Genomic DNA, 21,049 nt, shown 5'->3' on the forward strand with positions numbered 1-21,049 from the left:
TTACTAAGCCCGATAATTTAATCAGAATTTTAATAAGCTCAGAATAAATAGTTTCCTGTGACATGAATGACAAGAAAACAAGACAGTTCTCTTACTTTCAATATAAGACTCTTACTAGAATTTGCAATTAGTCAGTAATGGACAAGATCTTAAAATAAATACACGGCCCCTCACTGATTACACTGAGCTTCCAGGGCAGTTCCTACTAATCTCTTTGGAGAAAATTTCCCTTTTATACATTTCAAAGGAAAACTGAGCTCCAAATTACTCACACCAAAAATTAATCTAAATCTTTGCTTAATTTTTTCCTTTTTTTTCCTAAATATCCCACACATATATATATATATAAAGAGACTTATCCATTTACAAAAAAATAAAATTAAAAAAGATAGGAGGTTCTCCTGAGTGAGACAAATCCCAGAGTCATCTTTCTGGTTTCTTATTATTCTGGTTTTCTTAAAAATCTCCTTTCTTCTACATACTATTCAACCCTCCATACTGTTCTGTGGAATATGCACTTTTACAGCTAAAGTTACAATATTGAATTTATGTTATCCTGAGTCAGTCTTGACTAACAGACTTGAATAACCCAGAAAGTTTTACACAGATTATGTAAGATGATGCCATCACATAAATACATAAATAGGTTTTATATAAGCCAGAAATATTGGCAATCCTGGAAAACTAAGGGAAAGGCCTCAGATAAGCCTGTGAATACCTACTCTATATTGCTCTTGATCACAATGACTGCTGTGCCTGTGGGAGCTTAGGCACAAAGGCCAAAATGACAAATTATTTTCTGAGAGTCAGCTTTGGAAAAATCATCTAAATGTTGGGCAGCATTTCCTGCTGAAGAACTTCAGCATCAGCCTTGTGTATGAACCTTACCAGGAAGATGCCAACAAAGAGTTCAGAGTCAGAAACTTGACCAGGTTTTGCACCAGGTTGTCCCAAGGTCACGTATGAAGTATGTGAATAAGAGCTGTGAGCACAAGTCTATGGAGATTATGAGATGCACCCCAGAGTCCTGAGGGAATTGGCTGATGTAGTTGACAGGCCATGATATTGGAAAAGTTATGGAAGTCAAGTGAAGTCCCTGGTGACTGGAGAAAGGGAAACATCGCTCCTATTTTTACAAATTCTAGAAATGAGGAGCCTGGGAATCACTGAGCCACCAGCCTCACCTCTGTGCCTGGGAGCAGATCCTCCCCAGCTCTGCCAAGGCCCAGGGAGAACAGGGAGGTGATTCCAGAATGACAGCATGGATTGACCAAGGGCAGGTCCTGCCTGACCAAAGTGGCCGCCTGTGATGGAGCACCTGCATCAGTGGTGGCATTCAGGACAGACACAGACAATCCCACAAACTGCCTTTGTTTATATACTTATTTATATTTATATACTTTTCAGAGCTGCATCAAGTAAGAGCTTTATCTCACTATGTGCCCTGCTTTACCCTTTACCCTAAAGAATTTGCTGTGGCCAAGCTGAATTAAATTATGCAGTTAGAATTTGTTAAATGTGTGTTTTTCCATAGAGTAATTTTTGTACTCCATAGAGTAATTATTTTGTAAAACATGGCAGGCATTTCTTTGGTCAAAGTTCACTTTAGCAAAGATAGTTATGAATAGCATGGAATGAGTAGAAAAGAATATTCTAAATAAGTTAAAGTCAAAATCTCTCAGCACTGCTATACACAGGAAAGTTTGGTGAATCAGAGGGAAAATACACCTGTGGTTGCAATTACAATGAGCCAAACTCTGAGACATGTATATATAACATTCTGCTGTGAACAGCCAGGCTTGTGTGGGGTAGAAAATCTGGGGCTAAGAAAAATTAATTATCTAAATCATCATGAAAGCACCTCAGTGTGTAATTTGGTGTCTGATCATAAGAGATGCTTAGGTTTCTCCCTGTACTCCTGGAATTCACACATCACTGTCTTAATTTCTCCCATGGTATTTTCTTTATACGTATTTTCTATCCTGAGCTCTGTACTGCAGGGCCCTCTGGCTGAGAAGTATAGAATTGGACAGGCCTCCCTTCAGAGCATATCAAGATCATTCCTTAATTAGCTGGTGGATGCAATTTGAGTTGAGAGCACAAAGTACTGGCTCTTTTTCAGGAACGGAATGCCTTGTTCCTTGTCATGCTAAGTCAAGATATCAGCCCCTGGTACCTGACCTGGCACTGATCAGTTTTATGGCCAAGGCAAATGCCTGCATGTAGACACACCCTCCTCAACAAAAATCTCCTGGAAATTGTGATGGCTGTTTCACAAGGACTCAGGACACACTTGGGAAAGAACCAGCCAAAAGCACAGTGCTAGAGTCATGGCAACAATAAACTCAAATCCTGAAAGATTCCTGAAATATTTGGAAAAAAAAACCCTAACAGTTTTCCTGTTAGTCTTGCCCAATATGTTCATGTACAGAGGTTCTGGGTATTTTCTGGTATTTTCTTTGACACATACCAATAAATAATAAATCTATCTGTTATGCATGTAATATATTTAAAGCTCAGATCTAGATGAGATTTCTCATGCAGTATTTTTCTTTCAATGTGTTAAAAAAAAAAAAAAAAAACAAACCAGAAGGTTTAATTCAGTCACGCCTTTTTTTTTTAGTTCACTTTTGAATCTGTTTGAGCTTAAAGCTGATGCCAATTCTCCACAACATTCGGTTGTTTATTCCACAGCAAGTCACGCCGTGGAGATGCCAGCAGATGACTGAATTCCCCAGTTCAGCCCATCACTGGAGTAAAACACGGGGTCAGGCTGCCCTCTGCGGGCTGGGATCTGGATCTGGGACAACTTGTTTTGCAACAGCACACAGAAACTGGTTATTGTGAGTACAGGATTTCGACATCTGAACACAGAATTTTGATTGATGTACACGTAATGCCAATATAGCAATTGGCTCTCTGCTGCCTGGCTGCTGCTGCTGCAGAGGGAGAAGGAAATGCAGACTGCAGGTGTCTGATGCAGCAGTCAGCACTCCAGGTACAAATAACAGCTCAATCTACACCACCTGGGACTTCCTGGGAGACCCAGAGGATAACAGCTTGTGAGCATAAAACCAGAGAAGCTAAATGCCTGGAAATACTTCACCTGGCACATGAGCTGCCAGGCAGGAATCAAGTACAGTGGATTACAGCACCACTCCAAGATCTAATCAGGAACAGGTTCCTTTATATTAGCTGTATTGCAGACACAGGTCTGCTTACTTCAGCATTTCACAACACGAGGCCTGAATGTCAAACTAGTCCAAAGCAGCCTGAGGCAAGAGAACAGGGATGTGCAACAGAAATATTCCTGCATGATGCTGGGTCTGCTACAGACTTCATTTTCTTTGCTCATTGTCAGTGGTGCCTCCAGCTCAGTTCCTTAAAGGCTTCATCCAAGTACACACACTTATTCCTACAGGGCTGATGACTCAGAGAGAAATTACAAAGGATTGAGCTGCACAGACTTTTTCTGGAAATGGAGTTCAGCTCAGAGTGTAGCTTCTGAACATGAAATTCTACCAGGAACTGTTCAGGTTCTTCCTCTACCCTCACCCACAGGTAAAATAATGCAATAGTGATATTCATAGTCACTCTCCCCTCTGAGTACCACAGGATAATTCAGCTAGCTGTCAAGAAGGGCCAGTCTTTAAATACAGAACCCTTCTTAAATTCATTGAGGTTTAGTTCTAATGAAAATGACACAAATATCACGTGGGATGTGAGAGCCACAGGGAGTAGCCAATGTCTTTGTAAACTCAAACAGTCCTGTAGCTTCAAATATCATCATCTGAGGACAAGTGAGCTGCTAAGACATTGGGCCGTCGGGTGTAGCAACCAAAGCTTCTGCAAGACAAGTACTACGCAGCAGTTAAATCCCAGAGATAACACTACTGGCTGGCAAACCAATTCCTTCTCTACGCGATACACAGGGATATCTTTTCCCGAAAAAAATACTGCGAGGGATTCGCTCTGAACCCGCCTACTGTCGCAGGAGTGAAGGCCGGTCCGCTGCGCCCTCTGCTGCCGAGAGCTGGGACTGGCGGAGGCAGCGGCCTCTTCCCGCTGTCACACCTGGGAACAGCGCTGGAATTGTCCCATCAGAGTCCGTGCACAGGGAACGATGGAGCGCCTTGTGGCACTAGAGTTTGTGGCACTAGTTCACCTGCCGAGGTAATTGTGCTATCAATTGTGGAAGCCCAGAGCACCGGGAATATTTCTCTGTCTGCTCTGGGGTGCCCTGACCCCCAGGGGAGCACTGAGTTTGCCCACCATTCATGGAGAAAATTTCCTAGACTTCAAGATAGACTAGAATACACAAAAGTGTGCAATAGATTATAGAGAGTAGTGTTGGTGTATCACTTGGTGAGAAATTGAGGTTTTGGGATTTTTAGTATGTTGTGGATGGAAGGGAGATGGAGGGCACAGGGTGTTGTCCTGGGTTTCTTCTTCATGCTCCTTCCTTCTTCATGGGTTTGGGTGGCACTCTGTAATTGGGCAGAAAAGTCTGCATTGCAGGCTATTGTGGGATCAGTTATTGGGTTAAAAGGAAAAATAATCTAAGTGTCAGCTCTTAATTGGATAGTTTAGTCTTAAAAGACCTTGGAACAAGAGATTGTTGGCCATTTTGTGGCTTCTAAAGAAAAGCTGCTAACTCACAGTAGTGAGACTGTTTTACTGATAACAAATAATAAACACCTGAGTCTGAACATGAACCATTGTCTCAAGTGCCTTCAGTTCAGACCCAGAGAAACCCACAACTGACAATCAATAATTTAAAATTAATCACGAAGCCACTACCGAGTGGATCATAAATATTTCAGACACTTGCTTCAAAATTAAGATGTTTTACAGTGCCAACATTTAATGTCAGGCTCCATGAGAGATTTCAATTATACCTCAGGACAAAGATATGCGAATTTAAAGTATGACAAAAACCTACTTTTAATTGTGGACTAATGAGAAAGAGAGCTCTGCTGAAAGCTTCTATACTTGGTACAAAGCTTCTGTACATGGTAGTAATGTGCCTGATTTAATTTGCATAACTCATATGGACTATCAAGATCAGCTTTTGCTTATGATTAAACAGATTATCTGATGAAATTTTAGGGATCAACAGATTATAGTCCTTAATCCAAAGATGTAAGTAACAATGAAATCTTATTATGCATTAAAAAACAAACAATGCAGTCAGAGCTGATCTGAAAATGACTCAGAAATCCCTTAGTAGGGTCAAGGCTAAGCACCTAAATTCTCCCCTGAAACACACACAGATTCTGGCTTCCAGACTTCCATCTCTGCAAGTACTCAGATGAAAGATTGAGGGAAGCAATTTATATCAGGTAGACCACTCGATTTTTTTTCCCAGTATTTTAGGGCAAAATCCAGTTTTATGTTTATTTATACCACATTCAGACCCTTGCATTCATTACAGCTGCAATATAGCATAAACTGAGTAGTTTATCTTTAATCTCCTTGCTTTGGCTACCACAAGAAAAAGTATCCTTGTGCTCCTGCCAGCCTGCAGTGAAATTGGCTAAACTCTAACTGATCACATCTGAGGGTATTTTATCTGCTTTCAATAATTTATGATATGCTAGCACTTGCAGATACTGTATGGCAGAACATCCATATATTTACTTACAGAGGAAAGACTGGATTTTAATGCTTCCAGTGGAACAGAAATATTTGAGGAAAACATGATGTGATTTGAAAAGAAATGTCTCATTTTACTGACAACATGTACTTCTGACCTCCTAGTGGTCTCCTTTACAAGCATTACATAAGGTAAAGCAGGGTGGTACAGAGAGTGTAACTGAAGCACAAACAAGGAATAGCTGCAGGGCAGGGCAGGCAATATTTGCAATATTTGCCCAGTGTTGTGTTCTCCAAGGTAGCAATGAGTGCTGGTGTCAGGTGACCCTTGCAGATGTGACAGGTAAGCACTCAGACAATATATGAATGACTGGGAAGTTTGTAACTCAGCAGAAGAAAAATTAATGTCCCCACAGAAAGAGCAGATGGGCAGATGTGGAACAGAATGCACAGGCCAGGAAATGCCTGAAAATGGGATTTATGAAATACTGCATGAGCTGATTACAGGGAGCTGCTAGCGAATCAGCAAGGAGGGAGGTGATGCACACAGCTGAGAGCACAGAACCAGAAAATTCCTGACAGAAAATGACTTCAATTCCACTGCCTGCTCCTCAGTGTGGATGTATCCTTTCTGTAGTAAAGCCCAGCATCATAAAGGTCTGAAAATGATGGTAAATATCTCCTTAGCCCTCCTCAAAAGTAAAGATCATGCTGAACCACTTAATCTTCATTCTTTATTTCATCCAAGTAGACACTGAAAACATAGATGTCAATCTGATTATTACAAACACACTAAAATCCTGCAAAGAATATCAACAGGTATTTGACATAGCACTAATAGGAAAATTTTCATCTAGGGTAAAAAAATTTAACAAATCTTCAGGCTCTCTGAAGCAAAAGTCCAGACTGCAGGAACTTCTTCTGTAATGCAGACAAATGCATCCATTAGACACTGGCCTGGTGCCATCAATCCAAATAGCAGAGAGATTTTCAGATAAAAAGGCCAGCACATTATCTCACTGTCACACACCATCTAAATTGATTTAATCTAGACAATTTCATTAATTTGTGAGAAAGGAAAAAGTTTCCAAAAGCTCTATCAATTAGAACAGCCTCACTTTCACACTTTCACTTCTCACATTCCAGCAAAACACTAACTCACTGCATATACTTTTCAAAAAAAGAACTACCTTGTCAAAAAAAAAACCCAAAAAAACGCAAGCCAGCAGAACTGTGCTCTCAAGGGTACCAAAACAGAACTTATTAAAATAAGTACTTAATAGTGTTTATTTCAGTGGAAACAACATCAAGCATGAACAGGTGAAGATGTGTTGTTGCACATGACATGACACTGGTAGCCCATCCATAATTGCAGCATCTCCAACTGAATCCTCACAAATGAGAACAAGAACCCAAACAAAATGTAACCTCAACTGAGTTCTTCTGCACTGACACTGCTGAGATAATTCTTCCATTAGTTTCCAGTGATTTCATTACTATTGGTTGCCCGTATTTATCCAATATTCCCAGCAGTGAGAAATACATACATATGGTTGAGAAATTAGAGACTACATTAAAAGATCACTCAAAAATAATTTTGCAAGACATATAAGCACCAAAGACTGGATTCTGCACTATGGCTATGAATTCAGGCCCAATCTACTGGTTGGTAAATGCAGGGTTACATGCAGAGATTCAATTTGTTTAATAGGCTTAGGAAAAGTAATTTACATGTAATATTTTCTTTTTTTTTTTCCTTTACTGCAAGGCATTTCACATTGAGAAATCATAATAAGAAGTCAGTTTTACAACCAAAATCTTAATTTCAACCACAATGAACTGTTCTGTTTAAATAAATAATGCGTTTATATACATTAGTCACTCTTGGAATAATAAGAGGCCCTCAAGCATTACAAAGTTTTACCTCACCATCTGTGATTCTGTGATTTATGATTTCATAAATTGTTAAGTATGATTAGGAATACTCTCACAGTGATAAAACTGTCTCCTTTTATATCTTTATGATATCTTACTGTTTCTTTATTCATTCTGCTGCTTGGAGATGAGACAGCCCAAGCACATTTAAAAGACATTTCTGCAGGAAAAAACAGATTGCAAAAGCACCTTAAATGACCACATTCTCTTAGACACAGATATGCAGGCACCTTCCAAATGCAGCACCTGTCCAGATAATAATCACCTAAACACAGAGATGTTTCATCATATGGCTACCCACATAGGAAATTTACATTTCTTATGAACATCTATTGAATATAAGTTGACAAATAGATTTTAAAAACCCAACATAATTACCTTTTAAATTGATACTGACATACTGGAACTCCTGGATTTTGAGAAGGAAATAGCTCTGCTCTTTAACAACTGCAATAAAGGTGTCCACATACAATTAGTATTTACTTCCATAGAGTATTTGGGCTGCAGCTCTCCATGCCTGCAAAGCACAGGGGTAGTAATAGTAATCAGTACAGCCGAATCATTAGCAAGAATTCATCACAATATCATCAGTAAGACGACCCAGATGACACAATTTAAAGAACAGCAGTTAAATAGTAGTTTTGTCCTGTCTTTTGATTCATCTCTCTCTGCATGCTCCTAGCATATGAGGAAGCTGGTGTTCATTCCTCTCCAAAAATTAATGTGGAAGCTTTCCTTAATTTGGTACTACAGGATCTCCTCCCTTTCCCATACTGATCTATCACCTTCCCAACATTTCCCCTTGCTACGCATTGCCAAAGCAATCCTGTTCTCCTATGTCAATTTGCCCAGTGTCCAAACATTTTCCCAAAACATCATCATGCTTTGCCAGCTACAGCTATCACTTCCGCTCACCCCACTTTACCTCTGCTTTTCCTGTGGTGCCAGAAAATGGGAGGGATGGTCTTTTTCTCTGAAGTATTTGATTTGGAGGTGAAATAAAGCTCTCTGTCTTCTTCTCTCTGTGTGGGAAAAACACCACAAACAGTGAAATGAACGATGTGCACATTGCCACATGCCCTTTCATCTGTGGTACCCTGCAAGGACCATGCCATCCCCATCACCAGCCTCTCATCCAGCAGCAGCAAGACAGGATCATTTACATGTGGAAATGACCTTCCAGATTGTCACGTCCAAGCTTTGACCTAATGCCACAATAACCACTAAACCAAAGTGCCACATCCACTCATTTTCTGCACACTTTCAGGGATGGTGATTCCACAGCTTGTCATTGACTTTCTGAGCTTACCACCCTCACACTGCTTTGTGATCCTTGAGGATCTCATCGTCCCTGTGGATGATGGCAGACCCAAAATGTCTCAGCAGACAGCAAGCTTGGCCCTTTGCCATACAAGCCAGGGTTGCTCCATATCCATGCCATGCCAGGAGGAGGGTAGGGCAGCCCATCTCCCCAGCCTCATGATTCTGAGGGACTCCAGAGACCTTTGTGAAGTCTGATGGCAGCCTCAGACACAGGGACTGTGGAGGTGAGCACCCCTTCCCCTCGCCCTAGACAGTGTGTGCCCAGGTGAGCAAGACATCCTGGCCTCTCTCAGGAATAGTGTGGCCAGGAATAGCAGGACCAGGGAAGTGACTGTCCTTCTACACTGAGTACTACTGAGGCCACACTCGAGTGCTGTGTCCAGTTCTAGGCTCCTCAGTTCAGGAAGGACATTGAGGTGCGGGAATTAGTCCAGAGAAGGGCAAAGAAACTGGGGAAGGGTCTGGAGCGCGTGTCCTGTGAGGAGCGGCTGAGGGCATAGGGGCTGTTTAGCCTGGACAAAAGGAGGTTCATGGAGGACTTTATCATTCTCTCTAGTTCCCTGGCAGAAGGTTGTAGCCAGGTGGGGCTCAGACTCTGCTCCCAGGCAACCAGCAGCAGAAGACGACACAGTTTTGAGCTGTGACAGGGGAGGTTTGGGTTAGCCATTAGGAAGAATTTCTTCACACAGAGAGTGATAAGACATTGGAATGGACTGCCCAGAGAGGTGGTGGACTCAGCACCCTGGAGGTGTTTAAGGAAAAACCGGACATGGTACTCAGTGTCATGGTCTGGTGACGCGGTGGTGTAAGGTCGAAGGTTGGACTCGATGATCTCAGAGGTCTTTCCAATCCAAGTGACTGTGTGACTGGGATTCATTTCCCTGCCCGGAGTTGCCCGCAGAAGCGGAGCTAGCTCGGGGCCCGGCAGCGGCCCGCTCGCAGCCCGGCACTGTCGCGCCCTGCCCGCGTCCCGCGCCGCCCGCAGCCCGGGGCAGCACAAGCGGCCCGGCCGGGCCGGAACGCGGCGCTCCCGGCTGGCAGCGCCCGGGGCCGGGCGGAGCGGAGCGGGGCGGGCAGAGCCGGGCCGAGCGGCGTGCGGGGGTGGCGGCCCCTGCAGGACACCCGGAGCCTCGGCAGCCGCCGCCGCGCAGCCGGCGGTGTCAGTGCCACGGTGTCCGCCGGGGAGCGAGAGGCAGCGCCGGCGCCCGCCCGCCCGATCCCCGCGGCCAGGCCCCCGCATGCAGCCCTCACCCTGGAGCGGCGGCGGCGGCGGATCGAGGAGCTCTCGAGGTCCTCCCGGCAGCGGCTGCTGCAGTCGCGGGACAGGATGTTCTCCAAGTTCACCTCCATCCTGCAGCACGCCGTGGAGGCGGTAAGGCCGCCGGCGGGCCCGGCCACGCCACGCCGGGGATGCGATCGGGGCCTAGCACCGAACGCGGGCCGGGGGCTCGGACCGGGCCCGGCGCCGCTTCCCGGCTGCCCCCCGGCGCTGCTGCCGGCGGGGCCCCGCAGGGCGAGCATCCGCTCCTGGCTCGGCTCTCCCGCGGGCTGAGGAGGCGGAGGCCGAGCTGCCCGGGCGGGCCCCGGAGGGAGCACGGGAAGGGAAGGAATCGCCCCAGCGCGGCCCTGGAGAGCCGGGGTAGCCGGGGCTGCCGGGGAGGAGGGAGCGGCTGCAGCCCGGGCGGCCCCGGCACAGCCTCTGGCTGTCACCGCCGGGCACTGCCGGCCGCGGTGCCACACGCCAGGCCTGAGGGCAGCCCTGGCCCGGTCCTCACCCGGCCGTTGCCCGGCTTTTCCAGCGAGACGGACAATAAAGGAGAGGAATCAGGAAACTCCCCGGCGTTTCCATCACGTCGTGACCGGCAGACAATAGTCGCCGTCACCCTGCTTTTGCAGGATGTTGTCAGTTTCAAAGCGCCGCTTTCCCTCCCTGGTTTATTTTGTATTTGTGCCTGGGGGTCAGGTTTGCCGGGGTTCCCTGGGCTGAGGAAACGGGGCCTGTTCGCGAGCTGCCATTGCTGAAGGCCGCGTTCGGCACTGCCTGACCACACCATTTATTTCTGCTGTTCACTGAGGCGGGGTCTTGGTGGTAATTCCCTGCCTTTCAGCGCCTCTCCCAGTAAACCAGCACACCCAGACTTGAGTGTGAAGAGGTGATAAAAATCGACAGGGAAGTACTGAAGTGAGGGTGGAATGTGTTGAAGAAAGAAATGTTAAAATGGTTGAAAAAAGAGCCTGCAGGCCAAATCCAAGTAATTGAAATAAGAGCCTGCATGCCAAATCCTGCCTCATCTGAGGGGCAGCCTTTGTACATTAATGTATGCTTCGATGCTGCACTTGAGCATATGCCTGTCTTTATATGAGCCTGTAGTTCTGCAGGAGTATTCAGGTTTAAAACTCAAGCATGTATTCATTAATTGCAGGTTCCTAGTTTGCTTTTTTAATGGTGTAGTGGCATTTGGAAGGAAATGTTTTAAATAATGATGAAACATTTTACTTGAAAACATTCAGACCACATGAATGCCTTCAATAGACAGTGCTTTCATTGGAGAGGAAACAGAAATTATTGCCTGCCTGACTAGAGAAAGTTTGTTGTGGTGAGCTGTGCCACATTTTGAATAACAGGAATAAATGGATGACTGAGAGGTGCAGGAGTGGAGGAGAAGGTATTCTTTCAGGCCTACCAATTCAAGAGATCTAACAGAAGTTATTATTAGGAGAGTGTTACGTTATTGATGTGTGCAGAAAATGAACAAAAAGACCTGCATTTAGTTGAGATACAGTAAAAAATAGGAAAAACAAATGGGCTGAATGGAACAGGAGAAGAGTAGAGATAGTAGGGACTAGACACTCCTTTTTGAGTAAAAAAATCCAAATGAAAATACAGAAGTATATTGATACCATAATTTTGCAAGTGAGTGCTGTCCAACAACGTGCTGTTTCTCCTTGCTCAACTCTGGTGTCCCTTTTAGAATTGCCTCATCCTGCTACCACCACCCTGGTGGATCTCCTGATAAATCCTGCACTAATGCATTTACAGGATTGTGACAAGTACCAGGAATGAAACATGGAATTGCAAAAGCAGGAAGATACTAAGAGTGTTTCTTTATAAGTTTGACCCACTAATACAAAGACAGAACAGAGAAATATAAATTTTTCACCACTTTGGTGGCTGTATGTGGCTTTAAGTTGTTTCATTCTCCCTGTGGTAATAAGGTGTGATCTGCTTAGCTTTGCTATGGGGAAGTTGTTTACAACAACTGTTGTAAATACTAAATATTAGCTCAGTCCACTTTGTTGCTGCCTGTTTTCAGAACCAAGAGAATTTGGAGCATCATTTTTTCCTTGCTGTTTTTGCTAGGGAGCAAGTGTAACGTGGGCAGCCTCAATTGGATTCTTAACCCTGAATATCAGCATCAGAACTAGTAATTAAGGTATCAGTTCTCAAAAGTTTTGGGTGCCTACCCCAGAGTAGGTAGAGTTGCAACTGTAGAGTTTTCAGCTGAGCTGGACACTTGAATATACTTTAAGAGCCTGGGTTTAGCTTTCATGGGTGGGACTTCCTTAAATCAGAAAGGTCTGGGTAGCCCTTCTGCCCTGTCCTTTCTCCTGCACATCACTTCTGTAATGCTCCTGCCCTGCCTCAGGGCCCCCAGGCCTGCAGGCTTCAGAGAGTGCATTTAGACAGTAAAGGTTCCTGTGCTCTTAGATAATCGTTGTTATCTTACCCTCAGTGTGCCATACCTCTGAACTCTGACAGGAGCTCCAAAGGTTGGCAGTCTGATAGACATGGCAGTATTTGCCTTTGACTTGTCAGTGTATCACTCTTGGACTGACTGCCCTTGTGACAGGACTGTGCTTGAGGCAAGCATAAGGGATCAGTTGCTTTTTGCTGTGGTGTTCCCTTTCCAAGGTTTTTCCCCAGATAGGTTGTGGTGGTGTTCAAGATTAGCCTGTTTGGGGCATAAAACACCATGGCCAAATGTAGAAATGTAGTAGAAAATGTCCTGCCCATGGCAGTGGGGTTGGAGCCAGGTGGTCTTTTAAGGTCCCTTCCAACCCAAACCTGTCTATGATCCTGTGATTCTCTTTGAATAACTCAAAACTTTCAGTAATTTCTGGCTAAATTGCCCAAGTGTTTGAAACCATATTCCTGATTTTCATTACCATTGAATTTGCCACCTCTTATCTAATGTCAGTCCTGCCTATATTTTAGTTACTTTTCTCTTTTTGGATTTCTCTGCAGCATCCAGATGAGCAAGAACCACTGTGTTACCCTGCCAACAGAGCATCCTTAAATTCAGTTGGATGTGTTGGATGTATTAGTGAGAATGGTGGATAGGACTGCTGAATTTGTTCTGTTACTTCAGGGCAGAATACAAATGCTGTTGCTTCATGGGGTTCATATTATCAAATCTGTGACAATTTATATATGGCTTGTCCTCAAGATGTTTTCTCTTTGCTATGCATTTCTGATATCCTTTCATCCCAAAGGGCTGTCCATGAGCACTACATTGTCAGCAACAACAAAATGTAGTATACAATAACAAAGCAGCAAGTTAGACTTATTTTGCTCTTATCTTGTGCTTTTCACTCATGTTTCCCTAGACAAAATAGCTTGTCTGTGAAGTGGCTACTCAGTGTTCAAAGGACTTTCATTTGTGTTTGATTTGGGCTTTTGGATGTTTCAACCTCAGTAGTCAGTTCAAGGGATGTTCTTGAGCTGTGTACCTTGCAGGAAAAATATAATTTTGGTTGGCCTGAATTTTGCAATTTACTGTCAAACAGGAATATGTTTTGTACCATGCAATGGAATGAATGCAGATTTTGGTGTCTGCTGCAGATTCTCAGGACCCCCTCTCTACCAGCCTGTTGTTCCACTGTCTCTGACACTGGTGCATTACCATACCTTCAAGTAGCTTGTGAAGCAAAACTCAGCTTTGAAAGAAACCAAGTCACTTGGTGCAGGCAGTGCTCCAAAACCATGACCTGCATAACTGATTAGAACAGAATTTATTCCTCTTGAACCCACTTTATTGGATGTAATGACCTTACATTACTTGTTGTTTTAATGTTGTGCTATTAACAAATTGGATTACAAAATTTAATGCATGACTTGCAAGCATGTTCAGTCTTAATTTTATATGTGAGAGCAGTGGCCATTATAAACTCTGTGCTTTCATCAACTGAAGATTGAGTAAACCTTGAAGCATTATTCCTTTTTCACATGTTCTCTCAGACCATTCACACTGGTACAGTAGTAAGAGTGAAGAAAAACATCAAGTGACTGTGTCAGTCAGGGCAGTGTGCACGCACTTCCCCTTCCTTTCTCTTTGACCCAGTTTTCTACTCTTTTTTTTACTCTGGCATCTGACCAGACAGTACCTGTTATTTTTTTATACAGTGTTCTCTTTCCTTTGTGAATTTGCCCTAAAGATATTGAAGCATATCACCAGCTTCTGATGTTTTCATCCTTTCCAGTATTGAATTGCACTTCTGAAAAGTGTACATGAAAAATGTGACAATGATTTTTACATGCACAAAAGATTTGAGGTTAAATACTGAATATACATAAGTTTCTTTGCTCTTTATGTTATTTTTTTCCTGCCTAAACACAAATTCTGTATGCTTTGGAAAACAATGTGGAATTGTATTTTGGGCAGGTTTTGTCATGAGCAGACTGTACATCTGGTCAATGATCTGTAGCTCTCCTGAGAATAGCACTTTTCCTGAAAGGAGTGAGCTTTGATTATTTGTTACATATTATCACCAGAAGAATAAGGCAGCATGTGTTAGGTTCAGCTCACTCCCAGGAAGCCCAACTGCTGGAGCTGGGCACCAGATGGAAGATCTTGCTAATCAATGCCTGCTCCAGTGGGCTGCAGTTCAGTGCTGTTCAGTGAATTTTAGCTATTTCATATACCAACATCTACACTGCAGCCTTGAAGATTATATTGTGTTTTTTTTCCCCAGCGAAGGAGAACTCCATTTGAGATTAGGAATCACTAAGAACATGCTTAATTACATGAGGATTAATTACAGAGTCACAGAATATTGTGTGTTGGAAGGGACCCACAGGGACCATCAAGTTCAATTCTTAAATGAATGGCCCATACTGGGATCAAACCCACAACCTTGGTGTTATTAGCACTGTGCCCTAGGCAGGTGATGTAACAGGGAGAAATAACTGCATTTTTAAACTCCTTCAGATTAGACAAGTAGCAGGAATTCATGGCCTTCACAAGGAATTGTGGTTTGTTTCAGAATCTCCATACAAGTACTTACACCATAAAGTGGTTATTGAGGCTGGCAGCTGTAACATGTGTTCCATCTCAGCTGATAGCTAATGATTCATCCTAAAATAGGAACTATAACCTCATACTAGTACTACCTGTCCTAGTAGGGTTAAAGCATGTCAGCCAAGTGTTACAGGTTCCTGATGCTTTCCAGTGCTTGGCTTTGTATACAAATGAGCTGGGATCTTGGTCTTGGTCTTGGTCTTGACCTTGCTTTCATGTCTGAATAACTAAGTTAGGAGGATTGCTTGGGGTTTTTTTTTGCTCTATTTATGTTTGTTTGTTTGCTTGTTTTCTTGTGGGTTTTTGTTGGGTTTTTTGATCAGTAAACCCCTACCTCAGAATAATTTTGTTGGGGTTACATCTCCAGTTGGTGTCAGTGCTGATGGTGTGTTCCCAATAGGCTGCACTGCCCAGGTACACAAACATGCTAATGTTATCTCTGCCATGTCTGGCTTGCAGTCCTGATCAGAGAAGGCTCTGAAATCACTGGGTGTTTTAATTTGAAAGGGCAGGACCTGTCCCTGAATTATTTTTTCACCTCTGTGAAGAGTCCCTGGAGGCATTTGTTGGGAGGGAGAATGTCTATATCCACAGTTCTCTCCCATGGTGGATAAATTATTGACAGTGCTGAGAAGTGAAATCCTTTTCCTGGCACTGCTCAGAGGCACTAAATTCATCTTGAGGCAGATGAGACAAGAAGAAGTGGAGAGGAAAATCACATCAGCCAAGGATAAATCTTTAATGTTATCTATCATGTGTTACTTTGGAAATAGAGTGGTCTGGGAGGCCTGTATTCCTCAAAAGTTGTCCCTGGGTTATTCATCAGCTGGCATTGAGGTTTTGATACAGCTTTTTTTTTTCTAGAAAGGATCATTACATTGCTTAAAATACACATCAAGTGCAGCTAGTGTGACATACAGAGCATGATACACAATATCATATGCTCAGTCTTCAGTTTGTTTGGTTATTCTTCTGAATTTCAATAACCTAGTAAATGTCACAGCCAAATAAGCTGGTTTTGTGCAGGGTGGGGTGTTCAGATACTCGGTGGTAGCTGCTGTGCTCATGTGCTGCTCTGAGTGCCCAGCCATGGAACTCAGTGAGTGCACAGCCTGTCAAGGAGAGGATAAGCACTGTCAGTTTGATTTCTGGGTTGCCATTTCCAAGGGCACATTTCCACCCAGGATGGAGGCAGAGATAGTTGCCAAGCACCACTCTTTTTCCAGAGACTTGCATTCCAAAGTCCTGTGTGCAAAGGGCCATTAGCAATTAGAATTGCATTTATCTTGGCATGGCGTATTTGTCATATACTGGGCTTTACAAGTTTACCAAGATAAATTTAAGTGTCATTAAATTCAAGGCAAAGAAAAGACTGATGTGGAAAACATCCAGGGCTTTTTCAAAGAAACAAACAGTAGCCAGTAGAGACCATGTGAGCCTGTATTGTACCAGACTATATAGGAGCCCTGAGCCCTTGTTTGCCCAAGAACTGAGACAGCACAGCACATTTTAGACCCTGTGGGGAGACACTAGAGGAGTTCAGAGTTATTAGACTCAAATGTGGTATCTGCAGCTCCTGGGGAGAAATCTTCCTTCAGTTAACCTTCCTCTGTGAGGTTAACTGACCCCTGGCACAGGTTCCTGCACAGGCTGTGGAGTTTCCATCCTTTGATATATTCAAAAGCCATCTGGACATGCTCCTGAGCAGCCAGCTCTAGGTGACTGTGCTGTAGCAGGGAGGCTAAACTGGATGGTCTCCAGAGGCCCCTTCCAACTTCAGCCCCACTGAGATTCTGTCAAGGACTGGACTCCATATCCTGTCAGGATGGTTCAGCTCCTTACCCTTCCAAAACAGACACACCAGTTTATCCTTGGGATTCTTTCTGTTTGCCCACAGGCTCATCGCTGCCATCCCGTGAAGTGATAATCCCCTATTTCAGGATGGCCCTTAAAAGAGTGACTTGAGGACTTGATGGTCAAAAAAAAAAAAAAGCCTCAAGCAGGATTAGGCCTCAATAACTACAGATCTTCATGTGACCATTGAATGGTTGGGGTTTTCCCTATAGGATTCCTTATTTTACCAGCTCAAAACATTCAGGGCACAAATTCAGTGCTTGTCTCAGCTCTCACTTTGGAGAGAAGAGTGGTGAAGTGATTTTGGTCCTTTTGTCACAGGCTGCCTGTGGTGTGAGGGGCCACAGGCCACCTGTGTCTCTGTGGGGAAGGAGCAGCGCTGATGGTGACTGCCTGGGGGCTGTGTTTCCTTCTTGTATTCCTGGTTGCTGCTCACACCCAGCCAGCCATCCCAAACTCCTCCAGGAAAGAAGAAACTTCCTTTTCTTGCAGAAATAAAATAAGAAACATATTTGTTAAAAAAAAAAAAAAAAAAAAAAGAACAACTCGCCAAGCTCTGGTTATGAGCCAAAAAAAAAAAAAAACAAAAAAACCCCAACAAACCCAACCTAAAAACTGAACAGAGATCTTTTAAAAGAAGTTGTGGCTAACAGGAAAAAAGGCATGGTAAAAACTGGATAAAGCAACTAATTGGTAGTTTTAAGGGAGCAGACAGAGAGAAGAGAACAGTGTGTACAGGAAAGGAAGAAGACATCAAGAGCAGATGTAAAAGAACATGATTTTTTCGTACAGGACAAAATTGTGTTTAAACAATGCAATCATACATTTTTAGTGTTGCTTTGCTGTAGGAGCAATTGCTTTTGTTGCTTCAAATAGATTGTCTGGTGATAGAGACATCACAGAGATTATTACTGATGTTTACAAGCAGGCAGTGTGGCATGGGGCTCGTCCATGAATAATGAATGCAGTCCTTGTTAAAGGTAAAAGAGCAGAGAGTAACAATTGTAGCAATATCTACAGCACTTTACTTGCAAGTATAAGATAAAACTGAATTTAATCTCTTTTTTATGTCTTTTTTTCCCCATAGCTCGCGCCTTCCCTTCCATTACAAGAAGATTTTGTTTACCACTGGAAAGCAATCACCCATTACTACATAGAGACCTCAGGTAAAAGGAAAAAGCACTCTGGGTTTGTGTTTTTATTGTGGCAACTAGAATTCACAATTTCAGTGTTTTTAAAAAGTAAAGATCAAGAAATACTAATATGAATCAGGTCTTTAATCAAAATACCAACAACAACTAGTAATTAAAAATATCGTGTACTTCCATCTGTAGAAGTAGGCATGAAAAATGGTTGAAGTTTGTTTCCTGAGTACCATGTAGAGAACTGCACCTTTTTACATCTGACCCAGTTTCTGCCTTCACATACTCTGTTTAATCTAAACAGACAGCTGCAGAAATGCAGTCCCTGCTGTTAACATTTTCATTGCTTTGCATCAGGGATTTTCTTTTTCTTCGCAAGATTTTAACAAAAGTAATTTTGTGGTCATAGATTTTACCAGACACAGACGGATTCCATGTGCTCAGTATTAATTATTTTTACTTTAGTGTCTTGTCTCAGTGTAAAGTATTTTGATACCACAGACGACAAGTTTTATTAAACCTTACTCAGATGTTATGCTGCTCTTCTTAAAAATAGATGTAATGATGAAATATGGCTGTAGTTGCCATATTTCATCATTATATCTATTTTTAAGAAGAAGCTTTTTTTAAAACTCTTCCCTGGTTTGGATTTTTCCCCCAACAACTATGCAGCCTGTAAATTTTTAATTTTGGACCTAGTTATGAAACAGTTATGTTTTAAAAATGAATGTTGCCATGCTTTCCTCAAGCCTATTAGTTCTGACCTTCTGCTGCAAGAGCTGTTGAGTCTGTGTTTGTGTCTGATGATCTTGTTTATATCAATATTTACTTGTAAAACTGCAACGTGACCCTTGGTTCCAAATACCCATCTTTTGGAACACTGTGTGATGTTTCCAAAGGTGGAAATGACAGGGTGGCAGGGAAAACTGACACCTGCAATGACGTGGTGCAGAATAAAAGCTGACCTCTCTCCCAGAGTTTCAGAAGTGTTTTGAAAAAGAAGTTTCCACTCAGTGAGTATATTTCTGTCCTCTGCAGTAGGAGCAGGATTATGTGTAGGAAATTCAAGCAAAACACTCCAGGCTAACTGGAGCTTGTGGCAGAGACCAAAATCATTCTGACATGGCAGTTTCCCTGTGTGATCTTGTTGCCAGTTGCATGCAAGTGACAAGTTATTTTTAGATTATTGCGTAAACAGTAGTAACCATTTCCCTAGGATGGTTGTTCATGTAGCATTCAGCTGAAAAAAATAAAGGAGGAAAATCTTCATGTGTGGATAAGTTTTGCAATATGTGAATGCCAGCTCCTACTTCCAGTGGCATAAATCCACTGCAGTTTCATGACTTTAATATAATAAAATCAACATCTTACCCTTTCCTTCATAAAGTTTGACAGAGTTCAATTTTAATGCAGAAAGTACAAAAGAGAAATTTAAAAGCTTTGGAGAATAAACAGCACAGAGTTTGAATCTTCTGTGTTGTTATCAACAGAAAAGACATTTATTTAGTTACCTAGTTTATGAAGGAACTGATCAGCTGCAAATTAAGCTGATGTTAGAGGCCAGATTTGAGAATACTGTATGAAGGGTCAAAGAGGAAGTTATCAAGACCTAGTCCATCCTAAACAGAAGATTGAGAGTTGTACCTTTCTCTCCCTTAGCTTCTCTCTGGCAGTAGAAATTTTCCTTTTCTGACTGTGTAATTACTGCATGTTTTGAATTTTGGCACTTCACCTTTTCCCCATTGCAAGGTCAGATACCTGCCCAATTCATATTCCAGTGTACATGTTCAGATACAGTTCTGAAAGTTTTCTTAAAGACATGTTAAAAACTTGCACTGTATATAAATTTAAATATTTAAATGGATGTCGTGTTTATAAATCTTAAATTTGGAACTGAGCTTAAATATGAGGACAATTTTAAAATTGTTCTTAATTGTCTGTTTCTTTTATTTAGATGACAAAGCTCCTGTGACTGATACGAACATTCCCTCTCACCTGGAACAGATGTTGGATATTCTAGTTCAGGAAGAGAATGAGAGGGAATCGGGTGAAACAGGACCATGCATGGAATATTTGCTACATCACAAGATTTTGGAGACACTGTACACACTAGGAAAAGCTGATGTATGTATCTCTCAGCAGAACAGATTATCTCTTGTGTGAGCTCCTAGATGTGATAGAGACTGAAGTTCTACAGTAGGTGGTAGTGTGGGACACTGAACTCTAGCAGACAGCTGCTTGCTTATATTACAAATATACCAACATATATTACCAGCATATTACAAACAACAGCCTTTTACAGGTGTGATCAGTGTGAGACACCCCCTGAGGTGCTGGCAGTGGTGAAACTCACCACTCTGATAATGCTGATGGTGAAACTAGAAGTAGGAGAAACATTTTTCTTCAGTCTAGTTTTTCTGGCTACTACAAGACAGTATAATCCCTCTCTGTCCTTTGTTAAATGTTGGGGGATTCTTGGGTGAAAAGTGCTGTGTTAAATACAAATTTTTGTTTAACTTTTCTGAATGTGTTGAGCTATTGCTCAGAAAGACTTTGATATAAGAAAGCATTAATTTGAGTTGATCCCCAGAGAGCTTTCATACCTTGGCATTATTATCTGGTTCTTCATGTCTGTTTTGTGGCACACATGAAGTTACCTTCATGGTCTTGGTCCATCCTCATTGCTGTCTGTCTTGGCTGATTTATAAGCTGAAATGTGTGGGGTTGGGTGGATCATGGGGTGAATTAGCCTGGCAGCCCTTGGGGTAGAACATTTTGTATCACAGCGCAGACTCAGTTAGGGAGGCATGGTTTATCCTGTTCCAAGGATAAATGGAGCTCTCCAGGGTTTCCTTCTCAATCAGTCTTTTACACATTGTCATGAGTTTTTAATCGATTTTA

At 42.7% G+C, this 21,049-nt stretch overlaps 1 protein-coding gene and 1 long non-coding RNA gene across 3 annotated transcripts in view; one reads left to right on the top strand and one right to left on the bottom strand.

Moving 5' to 3' along the window:
- Positions 1–6,425: 6,425 nt before the first annotated feature.
- On the bottom strand, positions 6,426–8,553 carry LOC131561548 (uncharacterized). Its single transcript, XR_009275081.1, has 3 exons — positions 8,456–8,553; positions 7,909–8,047; positions 6,426–6,516 (listed from the first exon to the last, which is right to left on the bottom strand). It is a non-coding gene; the product is annotated as an uncharacterized LOC131561548 (long non-coding RNA).
- Positions 8,554–10,036: 1,483 nt separating this feature from the next.
- FHIP2A (FHF complex subunit HOOK interacting protein 2A) overlaps positions 10,037–21,049 on the top strand; it is a 33,878-nt gene continuing 22,865 nt past the window's right edge. For both annotated transcript variants that reach the window (XM_058810543.1, XM_058810544.1), the window contains exons 1-3: positions 10,037–10,225; positions 18,094–18,172; positions 20,103–20,272. In XM_058810543.1, coding sequence (XP_058666526.1) covers positions 10,181–10,225; positions 18,094–18,172; positions 20,103–20,272 — 294 coding nt within the window. In that variant the 5' untranslated portion in view covers positions 10,037–10,180. The remainder of the gene's footprint in view (positions 10,226–18,093; positions 18,173–20,102; positions 20,273–21,049) is intronic.

Source organism: Ammospiza caudacuta, chromosome 9, assembly GCF_027887145.1.
Source record: "Ammospiza caudacuta isolate bAmmCau1 chromosome 9, bAmmCau1.pri, whole genome shotgun sequence".
NCBI classification, from domain to species: domain Eukaryota; kingdom Metazoa; phylum Chordata; class Aves; order Passeriformes; family Passerellidae; genus Ammospiza; species Ammospiza caudacuta.